This window comes from Anolis sagrei, chromosome 2 (genome assembly GCF_037176765.1).
Source record: "Anolis sagrei isolate rAnoSag1 chromosome 2, rAnoSag1.mat, whole genome shotgun sequence".
NCBI classification, from domain to species: Eukaryota; Metazoa; Chordata; class Lepidosauria; order Squamata; family Dactyloidae; genus Anolis; species Anolis sagrei.
In genome coordinates this window covers 165,162,858-165,178,488 of record NC_090022.1, presented here as the reverse complement: position 1 = coordinate 165,178,488, position 15,631 = coordinate 165,162,858, and the positions used below count along the sequence as shown (strand labels likewise).

General features: G+C 43.4%; 1 protein-coding gene across 1 annotated transcript in view; it reads left to right on the top strand.

Moving 5' to 3' along the window:
- The window catches only part of SPICE1 (spindle and centriole associated protein 1), a 38,085-nt gene that overhangs the window by 16,795 nt on the left and 5,659 nt on the right, over positions 1 to 15,631 (top strand). The window contains exons 9-15 of the mRNA XM_060763371.2: positions 215 to 465; positions 2,271 to 2,402; positions 3,990 to 4,125; positions 5,508 to 5,702; positions 7,278 to 7,672; positions 13,981 to 14,167; positions 14,717 to 14,819. Of these exons, the coding sequence (XP_060619354.2) occupies positions 215 to 465; positions 2,271 to 2,402; positions 3,990 to 4,125; positions 5,508 to 5,702; positions 7,278 to 7,672; positions 13,981 to 14,167; positions 14,717 to 14,819 (1,399 nt within the window). The remainder of the gene's footprint in view (positions 1 to 214; positions 466 to 2,270; positions 2,403 to 3,989; positions 4,126 to 5,507; positions 5,703 to 7,277; positions 7,673 to 13,980; positions 14,168 to 14,716; positions 14,820 to 15,631) is intronic.

Genomic DNA, 15,631 nt, shown 5'->3' with positions numbered 1-15,631 from the left:
ATGAGGTTGAAAGGTCAAGAGAAAATGTGGATGCATGAAGACTGGGTAAATACTATAAAATGTTGTAGAATGTGTTAATTGTTTGACATGATGGTGCTATTTCCATATTTTAAATGTATTTTTAAGTACTTTCAAAGTGTTTTGATCTCATAACAGCATTTGGTTTGACACAAATGAAGGCTGCTGCTGATTCATGTAATGTTTTCCTTTTCAGTGAAGAAAAAACAAACTGCACCGACTCCTACTGGACAGACAAGGATTCATTTGAATGCTGCTTCTGTTAATGGCCAGATTTCTAGCTTAGAGTACCTGAACCAACTTTTGCATGATATGGAGCATGGTATTGAGGAATATGAGAGGTGGATGGGACATGAAATCCAATATGTACACAGTCGTGAAGGGGTCTCTGGATTTACTCCTTCTCTGGTGCATGCCTTGAATCGGATATTGCACTGTTTGAAAGAGGTGGGAAAATAATTTGTATTACTGCAAACTATAGTAAGAACACATATCAAAATGTTTTGTCTTTTCTTATACAGCTATAGCATCTCAGAGTTTATTTGCAGTTGCTTTCTTTCAGTTTTAGAAAGGAAAGTTTCATTTGAAACTTGAACTCCCCCTATTGCTTACTGCCTTTAAGGTCGCTATTTCAGTATATTTTCCTACAGATAAAGACATACTGTCTGCATTTTGATATTGTGAGCTTTTCAAGTTGACATCACTCGCTTGAATTGTGTACTTAAATAGAAGTGATGAGCGCCAGTAGAGCTGGTGTAAAAAAACGAGGTCACAAAAATACCAACGGATAGTATTAACATATTTTACAAATATAAATATTAACAAAATTGTTCATGAAACGTGAGTAAAAGTTCATTGGCTGAAATATTGTTTCTCAGTCTCCAGTATGGGATGCTTGAATTTTGAATGAATTGCACTGTGTTCTTCTTGATAACTTCAAGTGAGCTATTTGTAACCCAAGAAGTGAATTAATGTCAGTGATTTCATCAGTGTTCCCACTGCTACTTCTTAATGAGATAAGAAGATAAGTCCTCAATATCTGTCTAACGGTTGCCTAGTTCAAATGTTGGCTAAAAGTTTTATGTTGTATTAGCTGTTCCCCCTTACTCATTGCTGTGGCCAACCTTCCCTCTTTCTCTCCTTCTTTCCCTCCTTCCTTCACTCCCTCTTTCCTTCCTTCCTTCCCGTCTTTCCTTCTCTTCTTCCTTCCTTCTCTCTCTCTTTCCTTCCTTCCCCTATTTTCTTTCTCTTCTGCTGTCTCTTCTCTTTCTTCTCTCATTCCTTCTTTCCTTCCCTCCCTCTTTCTCTACATCTTCCCCCTTCCTTCGCTCCTTCTTTCCTTCCTTCTTTCCCTTTTTTCTTTCCTTCTCTCCTTCTTTCCTTCTCTAACTTTCCTTCCTTCCCCCTTTTTCTTTCCCTCCCTCTTTCTCTCCTTTCTTCCTTCTCTACCTCTTTCCTCCCTTCTCTCTTTGCTTCCTTGCTTTCTTCTCCCTTCCTTCCTTGGTTCTTTCTTTCCCTTCCTCCCTCTTTCTTTCTTTTCTTTCTTTCTTTCTTTCTTTCTTTCTTCTCTCCTTCCCTCCCTCTTTCTTCCTTTTTTCTGTATTGTCATTTAGCTTTTCGTCATTTAGCTTTTTGGGGCTTTTTAAGTCCCTTCTGCTGTGTTTTTCAGTGTTTTTATGAATAAAGGACATACATTGGATTGTTAGGTGTATTGTGTCCAAATTTGGTGTCAATTCCCCCAGTGGTTTTTGAGTTCTGTTAATCCCACAAACAAACATTACATTTTTATTTATATAGATTCATTAATGTTTTGGAGGAAGAGAGATTAATCCACAACCAGTATTTCCTTTCATTGATTTTCTTGGAATGAAAATAGTGTTCACGATGGGTGAATCTGAACTATTGATATAACAGTTTCAGCTCCACCAAATCTGCAATTGTACTTGATAAAAGAATGATTTCATTTTTAAAAAATTGCTTAAAAAGCAGACTTTTATATGAATGTGGTAATAATATATGGAGTGCCGTGTGTCCAACTTACAATGAAACTTTACAACGGTTCTGCTTACTCTTTTTGCTTTGATATTTTGGCCTAAACTCCACAGACACAGAAAAAAGCACTGTATCTGGGATTGAAGCCTGGCTTTTATTAAGTGCTTCTCTATGCTGCTTAAACTTGATAACTTGCATTGTCAGTCATATTATTCCTTTAGTGATGCTGTATTAACGATCCTCCTCTTGCTCCCCAAAAGACAGAGACAAAGGTACGCCAAGAAATAATTAATAGGCAGCAGCTTGAAAGGGAACTAAGTGAGCATAGAGCCCTCATTGATGCTCTAACTGCTGAAATCCTTTTGATGAGAGAAGAAAACCTTGCTATGCAGGTACTGGCCAAAATTACTCTGCATGATTCATACTTGGAATTTAATGGCAACATACAATAATTTATATTGGATTAATTTCTGCCATTTGTCATTTCATCTCTGCAATAATTCAATTTTGCATTGTAATGGCACTTTCTATAGCAGGGGTCCTTTAACTTTTTAAGCAGAGGGCTGGTTCACGGTCCCTCAGACTTTTTGGGAAGCCGGACTTTAGTTTGAAAAAAAAATAACTAATTCTTATGCACACTGCATATATCTTATTTGTATTGGAAAATATATATGAAAAAACAAGATTATTTCAAATGAAAAACAGTTTTAACTAACATAAACTTACCAGGAAGTATGGCCTGCTTTTGGCTGATGAAATAATCAAGTTAATTAGGACTCGTTGTGTGCCTTCAAGTCATTTCAGACTCTGGTCTACCCTAAAGCTAAAGTTTAGGGTGAGAGCCGGGTACATGACATTGGAGTGCCACATCTAGCCCTCAGGCCTTAGTTTGGGGACCCCCTGTTCTATTGCCTCTATGTGACAATGATACACTGCGATGGAAATATTTATTTACCGTATATTCCGGGGTACTAGACGACTTTTTAGGAATGTAAAACCTTAGAAAATTTTGGGGTCGTCTAGTACGCCGGGTATAAAATTAAAATAATAATAAAATTGCATATTATGGCTGCCTTGACCTCGGGCTCCCCTCCTCCGCCTTGGCTCATGGCGGCCTCCCAGGCAGGCTCCCCGTCCTTCCTCCCTCCTGGCTGCCTTCCTTGCTCAAGCCCAGTCCTCTCCTTTGTTGGCAGCCGGGCCCCTGGGCTGCTTCCCGCGCTGCTCAGTCCACTCTCCTTCCTGTCCAGGCCTCGCGAGAAATGCCTCTCCTCCCGCAAGACAACGTTGTCTCGCTGGAGAAGAGGCGCTTCGCGCGAGGCCTGGACAAGAACAAGGAAAGCAGCCTGAGGAGCGCTGGAGGACCTTCTGATCAGGCCACTCTTCTTCTTCCTGTCCAGGCCTCGCGAGAAGTGCCTGGTATGGGGAGTCGTCTTGGCAAGCATATCTCCAATTCTCTATTTTGTTTCTTAAAGTTGGGGGGGTCGTCTTATAGCCCCATTCATGTTGTACCCGGAAATTTATTGTATATGGTTATCATAATAGAAAGTAATTATGTTTTTACTGGCCTACAAAAATAGAGCCCCCGGTGGCACAGTGGGTTAAAGCACTGAGCTGCTGAGCTTGTTGACCGAAAGGTCACAGGTTCGAATTCGGGGAGCGGTGTGAGCTTCCGCTGTCAGCCCAGCTTCTGCCAACCTAGCAGTTCAAAAACATGCAAATGTGAGTAGATCAATAGGGAAGGTAACGGCGTTCCATGCAGTCATGCCGGCCACATGACCTTGGAGGTGTCTACAGACAATGCCGGCTCTTCGGCTTAGAAATGGAGATGAGCACCACACCTGGATTTCATGTCAGGGGAAAACCTTTACCTTACCTTTTACAAAAATAGAATGCAGAAAAATGTCTGTCATGCTTCTTGTTTGCTAATCATAAGCTAATGGGAGTGCTCAAATAATGTATTTCTTCTTTTTGACTTCTAGAGTATGTTTCAGCGGAACCTTGTTGCGCAAGATGAACAGTTGCACACTGGTGTGGCTCAAGCCACAGATTCTGACAAGATGGTAGATTGTGGAAAGACAAGGGAATTTTCAGTCAGGAATCCAGAGACCACTAAAGGTGTGCGGCTTCTACTCAGTGGGAATAAATGCAAATAATCTGTGTGATGTGTCAGTTTTAAAATACAGGGTGGGGCATAAAGATCTCCATATTTTAAGAGGGCACTGTGTTGGGGAAGAGAGGTGGGGTATGTCTGATTCATTAGGTTAGGCTCTGCTGTTTTCAGTGCTCATCATGAGTTCAACTGGTGAACATCTGGGCTTTGTTATTCACTCGTATTGTAAGAACCCCCATTCTGTGATAGCAATGTAGAGTGTTCTGTACACACTTTGTGCTTGGTTGAAATGCATCTGTACCAGCTGGGAAAATGATTTTGCTATGGATTTCTAATCTTTGGGCAACTGGATCCAGACTGAAAAGAAAATCCCTGGCAGAATTAGGAATGTTAAAACATCAGAAAATATGAAAGCAGTAAGAGCATCCACCTAGCAATCACCAAGGCATTCTGCTCACAAACTTGCCATGTTACCGGTGATCTCAAGCTGGAGTTTGAAGAGAATTCTACATGCTGATTGCAAAAAGTTTTATCTGATATGATTTTTAAACCTCTTTAAAACAAAACTTTTTAAGTGCAATTTTCAGATTTATATACATTTTTTTTCTAGATAGCTTCATTCATTGTTTATACTCCTTAAAAACGTAGGGCTCCATGAGAAACTTTTGCTTCAAAAAGGGCTCTGCGGCTGAAAAAAGTTTGCGAACCCCTGCTCCAAAGGATCCAACTACATGTTGCATTAATTGTGGGTTTTGGAATGTGTGTCTAACATGGCAACAGGAGCCAATGCCACATTCTGTTCCTGACACAAGTCCTGTACTGATTTAACAGTGGAACATTACACCCATTTGTTTTTATAAAAGAAGCTATTTACATTCAAAACTACCTTTGGGGAAAGGGTGAAAAAAACCCAGAAGTCTAACACGGGCTTCCTGTTTGGGACACGAGAGCAATAAGAGGCGAGAGTGCTTTCGCCATAGTGTTTTTCTTTCAGAATAAAAGTTACATCACTCATACATTTTTAATACATCTCTAGTAGGTTCTGAGATTGAAGCTCCCCGTGAATTGTGGGGATGGCTGATGCTTGGCACAATAAAGGCCAAGATCTAAAGAGTCAATTCTTCTGTTCTATACTGTGAACAAAGAACCTAAAACTTACTTATACAAGATATAATCCACACTTTTTTTTTCTAATGTAGCACATTTATGTCTGGGTTGCTGTAGGTTTTTTGGGCTATATGGCCATGAGGATGCTTGCCATAGATGCAGGTGAAATGTCAAGAGAGAATGCTTCTACAACATGGCCATATAGCTCGAAAAACCTACAACAACCCAATGATACCAGCCATGAAAGCCTTCGACAACACATTTATGTCATTTGTCTCAGCAGAGAAACCCATCCCAAACTGTACTGGGGCAAAGGTGGAGGTGCCTGATTGTTCCAGTAAAAGTGCAGTGCTGCTACATCCTCCAGATAAAGCCTACCCAGCACCTTTGGTATCAGCTTGTACATTCCAGCCAGCAGTCATGTTATCTCCACCACTGCAGATGAGCAGCAAGGCCTTGCCTCTTGTTCAGGGAGGTAAGAGGATTGTTTTGCCTGCATCTCCATTCTCAATATGTATCAGGCACTCTTGTGAAATTCTAAATACACTGGATATTGTCCAGCTTTAGAAAGCCTTTATTTCGCCTTTACAGCTAGCCTTTGCCAATCCAGATGGCAAGATGGCCTTTCTTGTTTGCTTCTCCCAGCTGATTGGTTTGAAAAAGAAATATAATAATAATGGAGCCCCTGGTGGCGCAGTGGGTTAAACCCCTGTGCCGGCAGGACTGAAGACCGACAGGTCGCAGGTTCGAATCTGGGGAGAGGCGGATGAGCTCCCTCTATCAGCTCCAGCTCCTCATGCAGGGACATGAGAGAAGCCTCCCATCAAAATCATCAAAATCATCCAGGCGTCCCCTGGGCAATGTCCTTGCAGACGGCCAATTCTCTCACACCAGGAGTCACTCCTGACACGACAATAATAATAATAATAATAATAATAATAATAATACTTTATTTATACCCTGCCACCATCTCCCCAGGGGATTCGGAGCGGCTTACATGAGGCCAAGCCCGACAACATATCAATAACAAAAAAGAATAAACAAAAACAATACAATGAATATAAGTCACATATATACAATAACACACAAAGATTTAAAAACCTATGGCCGGGCCAAATGTACTAGTTTAAAATTAAAAGATGAACACTGGGCATGAACAAAGGTAGGATATATCTAGTAGGAGAGTTTAAAAGAAGTAAAGGTAGCACAATCCAACAAATAGTTAAAGTGCTTCTGAGGACATTTTGCTGGGAATTATTCCTTATTCCGGGAAGGCACATTGGAACAGCCATGTTTTCAGACTCCTCCTAAAGGCTGCCAATGTGGGGGCTTGCCTGATATCCTTGGGAAGTGAGTTCCAGAGTCGGGGGGCCACCACCGAGAAGGCCTTCTCCCTCGTCCCCACCAATCGCACCTGTGAGGGGGGCGGGAGCAAGAGCAGGACCTCTCCAGATTATCGAAGAGATCTTGTGGGTTCGTACACAGAAATGCGGTCACGCAGGTAGGCGGGTCCCAAACCGTTCAGGGCTTTGTAGGTAAGAAACTGCACCTTGAATTGGGGCCAGAAAATGAACGGTAGCCAATGGAGCTCCTTAAACAGGGGGGTTGACCGCTCCCTGTAAATCGCACAGATAAAAAAAAGAAACAAATGTGTTCGTTTTACACTTGTATTTGGGTAAAATGCACTTAAAACACAAGGAGCAAATACACATATTTTACAGTTTTTTAAAAAACAAAAATGCCAAGCCAGTCAGAATATGTCTGAAAAGTACTGTTGGTCCTGTGTGTAAAATAAGTGATTTTAAAAGCACATTTACTTCAGAGTATTTTAAAATGAGTCATTTGGAATGGATTACAGATGTGTTAAATGTGTATTCAAATAATATATTTCAGAGCAGGGATAGTGTTGGCACTCCTAACTAGCATAGTAACATGCCTCCCCCACCCCCCACCCTCGGAATTCAGTTACCTCACTTTCACCCTTTGTTAGCATCCTTCATTTATGATGAAATGCAAAAGTATTTGGTTTGCTTTTATTTCTTTTCCATAGAATATTCTACAAAAGAGCAAAATGAAGAGCAGAAGCCTTTTGCCTTACACCAGTCACCAGTGGTACAGGAGAATATCTGTCCTTTTGTCCAAAGAGCCGGTGGTCCTGTTGCAACCACATCGTTGCAAAATTCTCATTGCTCAGATGACCACCTACTAGTAGAAAACTTCTCTGCAGAAGTGGGACAAGATTTGAGTGACTTTTTAGAGAGAATCAGTCCTGGTGCACCCATGGTGGATACACAGAATGATGATTTCCAGAAGCAAATAGTTGAGCTCATACTCCAGAATTCCATTATTAAATCTCAGCTGAACAAATTCAGACATCGCAGCCAGGAGACCAGCAGCAATTTGCAACAACTAGACAGAAAGCAGGATGGATCTATGGAAGAGCAGGTATGCATGAAAGGCCAATCTAGCATGCCATGAATGAGTATTTAAATCCAGAGTTTCTTCTGTTCTGTAACCACCTCTAAAAAGAATAGTGAGTTTATGCATGCTTTTGCACTTGCATTTACATAATTATTCACTTTGTAAATAATTCCCCATAAGATGTATGTACAGAATGTCAAGTCAGATGTTACTTTCTTTTTGTGGTGACCAAACACAGATACAGACAATAGAAGTAGGGTATCAGAAGAAAAAGAATAAATGCTGATTTCCTGTAGCCCCGATTTCTGTAAACTTAGTAAGTTCTTCTGTTTTCTGGGGACTACCTTTTTCTGAGATTTTATAAAATGCCATCCTATTCACTCAATTTTTTTCTTCAAAGATAAGCATTGCTGAAACCTCTACATATAGGATGTATTTTGCACTCTTGGGATTGTTCTGAAGTTGGTTTTTTACATTAAAAAAAACTTCACTGGCCACTAAGCTGGAGTCAGAAATGGTATATTACAGATTTTTGTTTTATTTTAAGTGAAGGCAAGTTAAAAAGGACATGCTCAGAATTGGTTCCAGCATGAAGGAAAACCCAAGAGAATTGAAGAATAAACTTAAGAGAATGAAAATCAGCCTGTTTAGCAAGCATTTCAAATGCTGATTTGCTAATTATTTTCAACCTATTTACTAGAGTGACATAAAAATTTATCGGGCCAAAAGGGATAGAGAGTGGCAAGAAGAAGTGGTCTAGATGAATAAACTTGTATACAAACGGTCTCCAAGTTACAAACATGATAGGTTATGTAGGTTTGTTCTTAAGTTGAATTTGTTGGTAGGTTGTAACAGGTACATTTATTAAGTATAACACCAGCCAGATATGTGTGTTTGTGTGTTTATGTATATATATAGGCTTTGGATAGCACAAGGAAGGGTTAACACACCTGTGGTATTTATTTTTCTTTCTGTGCCTCTATTCAGAAGATTTCACCCCCCCCCCCCCCTTTCTTTCCTTGTGAAAATTGGATTTTGAAAAACTGGGCTTGTTGTGAAAACAAGGATTGGTGATAAAGCTTCAGTGAAGACACCTTTTCCCCATGATATAGCTCTTCCAGGAGTGAACTTCCCTTCCAAGAGGTAGATTTCTCTCACTGCCGTGGTCTCGCTCCTGTTATTTAATAATAATAATAACAACAATAACAGCAACAATAATAATCTTTATTTATACCCCGCCACCATCTTCCCCAATGGGGACTCGGGGTGGCTTACATGAGGCCAAGCCCAAACAACATACTACAGCAAAATAAAACCAAAAACATAAGCAACAAGCAAGAACATCATAATTACACAAAAACATATGAATACATTAACAATATAACATTACAATAAACGCAATCACAGTGACAATGGGCGGGCCACATGTGCAGGATAAAATGTTAAAAAACTCAGGTGAGATAAGAGGAGCAAGTTATTTGCAAAGAGGGAGTTCATAAAAACGGGGTTGTGGAACCAAGCTTTCTCACAAGGGGGGGGGGGTGTACTCCAGTCACAGAAACGTTGAGGGGAGCAGTAATGTAACTAGCCCCAGTTATTAATCTGGCTGCCAAACGTTGGACAAGTTGTAGTTTCCAGGCCGTCTTCAAGGGTAGCCCCACATAGGGTGCATCACAGTAGTCCAATCTAGAGGTAACTAAGGCATGGACTACCATGGCCAAGTCAGACTTCACAAGGTAAGGTCGCAGTTGGCGCACAAGTTTTAATTGTTCTTAATGATAAGTCATTTGTACGTTGTTGTCTCTGTGTGTGATGCTTCAGCTAACTTACACATGATCTAACATCAAATTGTGTCCAATTCTATTTAAACAACTGCTCAGAAGAAATTGGCTCCCCCCCCCCCCCCCACCTCTATTTTTTGTAGTTTTGGTCTTGCTGTTACTCATGTACATTTAATATATTTTCTCTTAGATATTTTAATTGTCTTCTTTTTATGGGTACAGAATCCTATCAGATTCTTTATCCCAAAAGCTTACACTTGGTAACTATTGATAAAAATACTGGATCAATTTTCCCATATTTGTTGGGCTTCAGCCTGTGTGTGAACCTGAACCTGATTCTCTGATTGTATTTCCTGATGCCAATGTAGATGTCAATGTGAATTCTGGGGCCAATTTAGATGATGGTTTGAGTAGTGAAAATCCTACAGCCTTGGAAAATGAAAGTCAAGATTCCCATAAGAACATGCATTCCGAGCCGAGCGTAGACGTTTCACTCCCTTTTCCTCCCAGTCTTAGTTCTCCAGAGAATCTGACACCTGGTCCGCCTAATGAGGATAGGCGGGAGCAGATTTGGCAGAGCCGGGGGGAAGCACAAAGTTTACGTAGGTCAGCTAGATTAAGAGAAATGCAAACATCTTCAGGCGTGTCTCGCAATAGATTTCTCGGCCTTAAGTATGCCTGGCCTGAATGCAGCTTCAGACTAGGCATCGTTCCAGATTCATGTGCAAGCTTTTGCAGGTCTCCTGATTCAAGTGCCTTTGTTCCTCGGAGGTTTTCTAGTTGTTCCAAGTGCGGTTAGTGGATTGCTACCAGGTTCCAGGATTCAGCAGTTTTGCTGTGGGTTTCATGATCTTGTTTATGGACATTTCTTGTTGCTGATATTTACTGTGACTTGTTACCTTTGCATATTTCTTTGCATATTTCTTCAAGCCCTCTGGCTTGAAGGTGGTGTTGTTGAACGCCAGGTCTGTCAACGGAAAAACAACTTGGATTCAGGACTTAATCCTGGAGGAACGGGCAGATCTGGCGTGCATCACGGAGACCTGGTTGGATGAAGCGGGGGGCGTAAATCTCTCCCAGCTTTGTCCTCCAGGTTTCTCCGTGCAACACCAACCAAGAGCCGGAGGACGGGGAGGCGGGGTCGCAGTGGTCTATAGAGATACCATCCATCTAACCAGGAGCCCCATCCCGCAGACCACAAATTTTGAATGCGTCCACCTGAGGGTGGGTGACCGGGACAGAATAGGGATTCTGTTAGTGTACCGTCCACCTCGCTGCACTACAGTCTCCCTACCTGAGCTAGCGGGGGTGGTCTCGAGCCTGGTGGTGGAGTCCCAACGGCTCCTTGTGCTGGGGGACTTCAACATCCACGCCGAGGCAACCCTCACAGGTGCAGCTCAGGACTTCATGTCCGCCATGGCAACCATGGGGCTGTCCCAACAAATAACTGGCCCCACCCACTGTGCTGGACACACATTGGACTTGGTTTTCTGCCAGGGATGGGAGCAGGGTGGCGGTGTGGAGGAGTTGTCCATCTCTCCGTTGCCGTGGTCCGACCACTTCCTGATTAGATTTAGGCTTACTGCGCCCCCTAACCTCCGCAAGGGTGGAGGACCCATTAAGATGGTCCGCCCCAGGAGGCTAATGGATCCGAACGGATTCCTGACGGCTCTTGGGGAGTTTCCCGCCGCCGCGGTAGGCGACAATGTCGAGGCCTTGGTCGCTCTCTGGAATGGGGAGATGACCAGGGCTATTGACATGATCGCTCCGGAACGTCCCCTCTCAAGTAACCGAGCTAAACCAGCCCCTTGGTTCACCGAGGAGCTGGCAGCGATGAAGCGAAGGAAGAGGGTTCTAGAGAGCGTGTGGCGATCGGACCCAAGCGAGTCAAACCGAGCACGGTTTGTGTCCTTTTTGAGGGCATACGCCGCGGCAATAAAAGCCGCAAAGAAAACTTTCTTTGCGGCCACTATTGCGTCTGCAAAGAACCGTCCGGCGGAGTTGTTCCGGGTTGTCAGAGGTCTTTTAACTCCCCCTACCGGTGGGAGCCCTGACAACTCGGCAACGCGCTGTGAAGCATTTGCTCGGTTCTTTGCAGACAAAGTCGCTTTGATCCGTTCCGGGCTGGACGCCACTTTAGATGCAGTCTCCGTGGATGTGACACAAGCACCTGCTTGTCAGATTTTGTTGGATTCTTTTCAGTTTGTGAAACCCGAGGATGTGGACAAGGTACTTGGAGGGATGAGACCCACCACGTCCATCCTAGACCCCTGCCCATCCTGGCTTCTTAAGGAGGCCAGAGGGGGATTGGCCGAGTGGGTAACGGTGGTGGTTAACGCCTCCCTTCGGGAAGGCAAGATTCCAGCGAGCCTAAAACAGGCTGTTATAAAGCCGCTGTTGAAGAAACCATCACTCGACCCCACTAAATTGGACAACTTTCGGCCTGTTTCCAATCTTCCCTTTTTGGGCAAAGTCATGGAAAGCGTGGTGGCCTCACAACTCCAGGTATTCTTGAGAGACACGGATTATCTGGATCCGGCACAGTCTGGTTTCAGACCGGGGCATGGTACCGAGACGGTCTTGGTCGCCTTAGTGGATGATCTCCGTCGGGAGCTAGACAGGGGGAGTGTGTCCCTGTTGGTGCTCCTGGACCTCTCAGCGGCCTTCGATACCGTCGACCACGGTATTCTTCTGGGGCGCCTTGCAGAGATGGGCCTCGGGGGCACTGCTCTGCAGTGGCTCCGATCATTTCTGGAGGGTCGTACCCAGAAGGTGTTGTTGGGGGACTCCTGTTCAACGCCGCAGCCGTTGACCTGTGGCGTTCCTCAGGGTTCCATCTTGTCCCCCTTGTTGTTTAACATCTACATGAAGCCGCTGGGTGAGATCATCCGGAGTTTCGGGGTGCGGTGTCACCTGTACGCAGATGACGTCCAACTCTGTCACTCCTTCCCACCTGCTACTAAGGAGGCCGTCGAAGTCCTGAACCGGTGCCTGGCCGCTGTAATGGTCTGGATGAGGGCGAACAAACTGAAATTAAATCCAGACAAGACAGAGGTACTCCTGGTCAGTCGCAAGGCCGAACAGGGTATAGGGTTACAGCCTGTGCTGGACGGGGTCGCACTCCCCTTGAAGGCGCAGGTTCGCAGCTTGGGTGTGACCCTGGACTCATCGCTGAGCCTGGAGCCCCAGGTTTCAGCGGTGACCAGGGGAGCATTTGCACAGCTTAGGCTCGTGCGCCAGCTGCGCCCGTATCTTGGGAAGTCTGACTTGGCCACGGTGGTACACGCTTTGGTCACATCCCGCCTCGACTACTGCAACGCTCTCTACGTGGGGCTGCCCTTGAAGACGGTCCGGAAGCTCCAGCTAGTCCAGCGCGCGGCAGCCATGTTGTTAACGGGAGCTGGAAGCAGAGAGCATACAACGCCTCTGCTGTCCCAGCTCCACTGGCTGCCGATCTGCTACCGGGCCCAATTTAAGGTGCTGGTGTTATCCTACAAAGCCCTAAACGGTTCCGGCCCAAAATACCTTGCAGACCGCATCTCGGCCTACGAGCCCACGAGGGCCTTGAGATCATCCGGGGAGGCCCTTCTCTCGGTCCCGCCTGCCTCACAGGCACGTCTGGCGGGGACGAGGGAGCGGGCCTTCTCGGTGGTGGCCCCCCGGCTGTGGAACACCCTCCCTGCTGAAGTTAGACAGGCGCCCTCCTTGATGGCCTTTCGTAGGGGCCTGAAAACATGGCTCTTCGAGCAGGCCTTCAACTGAGTGCATTGAATGACTATGGACTGAACTAGGACTGTGAATTTTGGCTATGACCCCAGGACTTGACGAAGCGGTTTTTTAGTTTAAGTATATGTTATGTTGTATTGTCTGGTCTGTATCGTCTCGGCTTTTTGTACACGGTCTTTTTTGTTGTTGTGAACCGCCCCGAGTCGCCTTCGGGCTGAGAGGGGCGGTCAACAAATGCAATAAATAAATAAATAAATAAATAAATTTTGTATTCATCTTTCATCCATAAAGAAGGATTGTTTTCCTGAAGTCAAGTGTGGTGGATTGTTGTCTGAGGGTCCAGTTTCCTACTCTGGGTTGCAACAATATTGTTGGGATCCTACCAGTTACTATTATCCAGTTTAAAATATTATTCTGGGGCAAAAACCCTTTTTTTAACCAAAACCCTTTTAGCCAGTGTTTGGTTAAAAATATAACAATTGTTTACCCTTTTTCAGTTTGTGTAGTAATTTCTTATGCAGTGGTATATTTAACACTTCATTTAAAGTCCAAGTTGTTAAAATCCAAATCCAAAATTGTGTGTCTTGCATTGTCATTTGTCTGCTACAGTTCTGTTGGAGAATGATACTTCTGAACCTTACCTTTTGTCTTAACAAGCAGCATTATTTTACGAGAACTAAATTATTGAAGGAGAGTATGATGACTACCCACTGCAGTTGTATAGATCTGATATGTAAAATCTTATATGCTGTGATCAGTAATGCAAGAAATTTAAAATTTCTTTATAAGATGCCTTTGTAAAGTGTCCCTTGAATGCTCTCCTAGGGAGATAGCCAAGCCATAAGCAGAGTGAAGGAATTTCCAAGCAGTTTGGATGAACGAATAGCTGAGCTGAATCGCCAGAGCGCAGAGGCACGTGGCAAACTGTTGTTGCTGACCAATCAGCAGAGATTATCTATTTCTGTGTCTCCACCAGTTTCACCAATTCTATCACCACTTGTTAACTTGACTGGTATGTTCCAATATAACGTCCTATCATATTCATGCAGTTGTTTTTATCTAACAGAATCTTTTGACCTTAAAAAACCTAGATGCTTCTTTGTTTAATATGCACTTAAAGTTTGTTGTTACTGTATTTCTAAGACTTACTTTTCCCCATATAAACATCTCTAAAAAGGGGGTGCATCTTAGAATTGCAGATGTATCTTATGTATTTTGTTGGTAGCGGTGATACTAAAATTATGGTGTGTCTTACAATCAGTGGCATCTTACAGTTGAAGAAATACGGTATGTTCCTTCAAGTTGTTTTCAATTTATGATAATCCTAAGGCTACCCTGGCTATTGATTTTTTCCGTGGCAAAGAGACTGTGTCTTGTCCAAGCTTACTCAGCAGATTTTCATGACTGAGTAGGGACCCTGGTCTCCTAGAGTCCTAGTTTGACATTCAAGCCACTGTACAACACACTGGCTCTCTAAGAGCACACTTTTACTTAAAATAGTTTAATTATATCACCTAGTGATCTTCCAATAATCAGAAACTGGCCTTTCTGTGTTTTCTAGAAAAGGGAAGGAGGACAGTTGAGGTATCTGTTCCAGTATCAGAAACTCTGGATAGTTCTAAAGAAGACATACCTTTTCCTGCTAATGGTGCCAATATTAGGAGGTAAAATTAAGATGACTTCATATTTTTACAGGTAGGCCAGGAGCTTTTGAACTTAGAATCCTGCAATCAATATTATGTAGCTAAAATGACACAATTTCCCAAAATACAGGAAGCTGGACTGGATGGCTCCTGTGCCATCTTCCAACTGTTGAGTATGATTGTAAATGTATGCCATCATTATTGTTGTTGTTGTTGTTGTTATTATTATTATTATTATTATTATTATTATATAATAGTAATAACAATATAATTAAAACAATTCCTGAAGCATGGAGTTGGGAGTTGTGTTTAAGGTTTATACATTAGACTGTTTGTCTTTGATTTCTGAATCCTTGACTTTTCTCTCTATTGCCCAGTAAGGGACTTGTTATTTCAGAATGCAACATACATTCGCTGTTTCCTTCCTAGCCCCAGAGAGACATTTCCCACAGCCTCAACAATAGCAACTTTATTTACTGGCCTTGATTCGGCTGTGGCTCCCTCCATCCTGTACCTGATCTTTTTCTTTCTCACACCGGGATTGTGGCGCAGCTGGCTGAGTGTCAGCTGCATTAAGATCACTCTGACCAAAAGGTCATGAGTTCGAAGCCAGCCCGGGTTGGAGTGGGTTTCCAACCAATTGTGTGTAGCCTGTTGTTGACCTTTGCAACCCGACAGATGCAACTATCTGTCAAGTAGGAAAATTAGGTACCACCTTAAAGTGTGGGGAGGCTAAATTAACTAATTTATGAGGCCATAAAAAAGATTCCAGCAAAGCACTCCAGCAAAAAAGCATGCGAGGAGTGCGGAAGTACTTCATCAGTGTCGCAGAT